The following is a 3,498-nucleotide window of genomic DNA, read 5'->3' on the forward strand; positions in this document are numbered from 1 at the left end:
TGGAGATGCAAGTTTCATGTTTATTCTGTATTTGTTTATTTTTGCATTGATTAAACATTAATATTGTTAGATTTAGGATTAATTACATTAAATGCTTTTAAATTATTACTTGATTTTTAAACTGTGGAACATGCTGATTGTATTTTTAAAATATTATCGATCATATCTTTTCTTTAACCAATTTTTCAATTATGTGTTAAATGGTAATTTAGATGTAATGCACAATATATTTAAAACATACGAGTTAAATTGTAAACACGTGCATACTAATTCCATAGACAATTTAAATTGAACATGTTAAAAAAAATCAAATAAAATTATAAAAAGTTTTTTTTTTCTAGTAACACTTAGATTTAAACTATCAATGTAGTGACCAGTGGGTACATACTTCATTTTAAATATGTTTCATGTCAAAATAGAATTGATTTTTAATGTCCAGGCTAATAACTAGGTAAATAGAAATTACGATACCGATACTTTAATAACTTACGGTGTGTTTGATAAATCATTGAAATTTTTAAAATTTTAATTTCATTGAAAATGAAAATTTTTAACATTTAATAGTTTAAATATGTTTGACAAGTTTCAACAAAAAAGTGCAGAATAAGATAAGCAGGTAGATAGCTACTTATTAGAAAATATTGAGTTGATTTTATTTTATTAAAAAAATAAAATAAAATATTAATTTTTATTAAAAATGAGATATTAAATTACTATATTTATTTTTAATCTAAAATTATTTAAAATAATATAAAATATTATATTAATAAGGTTAAAATTAAAAATAATTAATCTTTTAAAAATCAATATTCACTTTTTATCAAACAACATAATTATATTATATTATGAAATTTTCTAATATAAATTTACCACTAAATTTTCAATTTATTTAATTAGAATATTACGAAATTTGTCGTCAATTTAAAATCCAAGTCACAGGGCCTTTGGTGAAATTAACCTTTTTATTTAAAAAATAAAGGACAAAGTTGTAAAATCGGAGCTGATATAAAACCCTAGAAAGCCCTAAATTCTTCTCTTTTAAACTCGCATCTATAACGCAGCTGCCATTTTCGTAACTCTACCCCCGCTGCTCTCAACCCCTTCCGCTTCGCCATGGTAGCTCTCATTCTCTCTTTTTCAATCTATTCTCTTCATTCAAACGTCATTTCTCTTACGTTAATTCATGCTTCAGTAACTTTTTTTTTTTTGTAATTATGGAAGGCATCAGAGAAGAAGCTTTCGAACCCAATGAGGGAGATCAAAGTCCAGAAACTTGTCCTCAACATCTCCGTCGGTGAGAGCGGCGATCGTCTTACACGTGCCGCCAAGGTGACCTACAGATGGAAGAAGAAAAACCCTTTTATTTTCACCCCTCAAAGTCTTTTAAATTCAGCCTTTGTTGATTCATTTTTGCTCTTTCTAGGTCTTGGAACAGCTCAGTGGTCAAACCCCAGTCTTCTCCAAGGGTAAAAACTTCTTGAAACCAATGCTGTTTCTTAACATTAATTTTTTGTTGATAATCAAAATGAAAATTGGGTTTGGTTTTATCAGCTAGATACACTGTGAGATCTTTTGGAATTCGGCGTAATGAGAAGATTGCTTGTTATGTGACTGTGAGGGGGGAGAAAGCTATGCAGCTTCTTGAGAGTGGTTTGAAGGTTAAGGAATATGAGCTTTTGAGGAGGAACTTCAGTGATACTGGCTGCTTTGGATTCGGTATCCAAGAGCACATTGATCTTGGTATCAAGTAAGTATTTTATTTTATGTTTTTTTAATGTTTATCTTAATGAGCATATGGACTAAGTTTGTAATCTATAATGGGTTTAAGTCATTGATTTTCATTTGTAGCTTTGTGATTAAAACACAATTATTACTTGAATGGAAATGCATTTGCATTTGTGTATCCTGCAATGCTTTTTAATTGAACTTTGGGGTTGGAATTGTTATTAGGAAGTAATTGATGTTTTTATGTTGATGTTAATGAATACAATAGACTAAGTTGAATTTTTTATGGGTTCGAGTCATTGGTTTTCATTTGAACTTTGTGATTACAACACAACAATTTACTTGAATGGAAATGCACTTGTGTTTTCATATCCTGCAAAGCTTCTTTAGACAACTTTGGAGTTGAAATTGTTATTAGGATGTAATTGATGTTTTTTTATGATGTTAATGAACATAATAGACCAAGTTTGGGACCTTTTATTTGGTTTAAGTCATTGATATTCATTGAGAATTTGTGCATTGTGATTAGATAATTACTTGAATGAAACGCACTTGTTTGTACCCCGCAATGCGTTTTAATACAAGCCTGGGATTGGAATTGATATTAGGATTTAAGAATGGAGATGTTTCCCCAATTAATCTTCCTTTAGGATGATGCTATAAGATAGAAAAAAGTAAATGCAATCATCAAGTTGTTACACTTAGCACTTGTTCTGGTTCTATGATACTTGGACTTGTGTATATGTATTGGATTCGGGTATGTTCATGTATTTAGAGGGTCTATGGAGGTTCCTATATCCATATCCGTGTCCTACTTTGTGTCAAAACACGGATGCATCAAACAAAATGAAGAGTCCGAGCAACATTGTTGAGAGGGATGTCTAATAAAGGTATAAATTACAATTTGTGTTTGCTTTTTAGGTATGACCCTTCAACTGGTATCTATGGTATGGACTTCTATGTTGTTCTCGAACGAGCTGGGTACCGTGTGGGTCGTCGCCGCAGGTGCAAGTCACGTGTCGGTATTCAGCACCGAGTCACCAAGGAGGATTCCATGAAGTGGTTCCAAGTCAAATATGAAGGTGTTATCCTTAACAAGTCTCAAAATATCGGAGCTTAGGAATGGCCAGGTAAACAAGATCAATCGAGTTGTTTTTAAGATTTTTGCTACTTGATTTTGGTTTTAAGTTTGTGTATCAGTTGTAGTTTGGCTGAAGAGATTTGTGAAATGCTAAAGTAATTTTGCTGTTGGATTAAATGGCTTCATTTAATATAGCACTTGGAAAATACAATGTCTATTCAAATATTTTGAGCTAGTGTTAAAAATAAAGTCATAACATTTGAGAGAGCCATTATAATGGTTTGGTTAACCATGTTTTCAATGCACTCTACTATATGCGTAGAAGCTACAAAAATCATCTGAACCCCGGAATTTGATGTTAAAAATGTCATTCTAAAATCGGAATGTTTTTTAAATCCAAATTTTTTTAATTGCAATGTTTTATAAATCGGAATAGTGGTCGAATTGATTATGTCACCGGTTCACTTATTTGATTGGTTCAATCATTTTGTAAAATATTAAAAATTTCGGTTTAATTCCCAGTTTAACAGGTTCAAAACTATTTTTCAAACCATATCTTGACCGGTTTTTGATCTAATTCAATTCAAACAACATTAGTTGATTATTGTTTCAACAATACTACTAATTGGACTAACATTCAATCTGTAACGCTTAAAATATGTAATTGGTATATCTGCCCAATTAAAGAAAGG

The 3,498-nt window shown here is 30.6% G+C and overlaps 1 protein-coding gene across 1 annotated transcript; it reads left to right on the plus strand.

Moving 5' to 3' along the window:
* The first annotated feature begins 961 nt into the window (after positions 1–961).
* Positions 962–2,983, plus strand: LOC107891762 (60S ribosomal protein L11). Its single transcript, XM_016816655.2, has 5 exons — positions 962–1,116; positions 1,222–1,329; positions 1,424–1,466; positions 1,552–1,747; positions 2,647–2,983. The coding sequence occupies exons 1-5, from the start codon at positions 1,114–1,116 to the stop codon at positions 2,843–2,845; spliced, it is 549 nt and encodes a 182-aa protein (XP_016672144.1). The 5' UTR covers positions 962–1,113; the 3' UTR covers positions 2,846–2,983.
* Positions 2,984–3,498: the final 515 nt, after the last annotated feature.

Source organism: Gossypium hirsutum, chromosome D09 (genome assembly GCF_007990345.1).
Source record: "Gossypium hirsutum isolate 1008001.06 chromosome D09, Gossypium_hirsutum_v2.1, whole genome shotgun sequence".
Taxonomy (NCBI): Eukaryota; Viridiplantae; Streptophyta; class Magnoliopsida; order Malvales; family Malvaceae; genus Gossypium; species Gossypium hirsutum.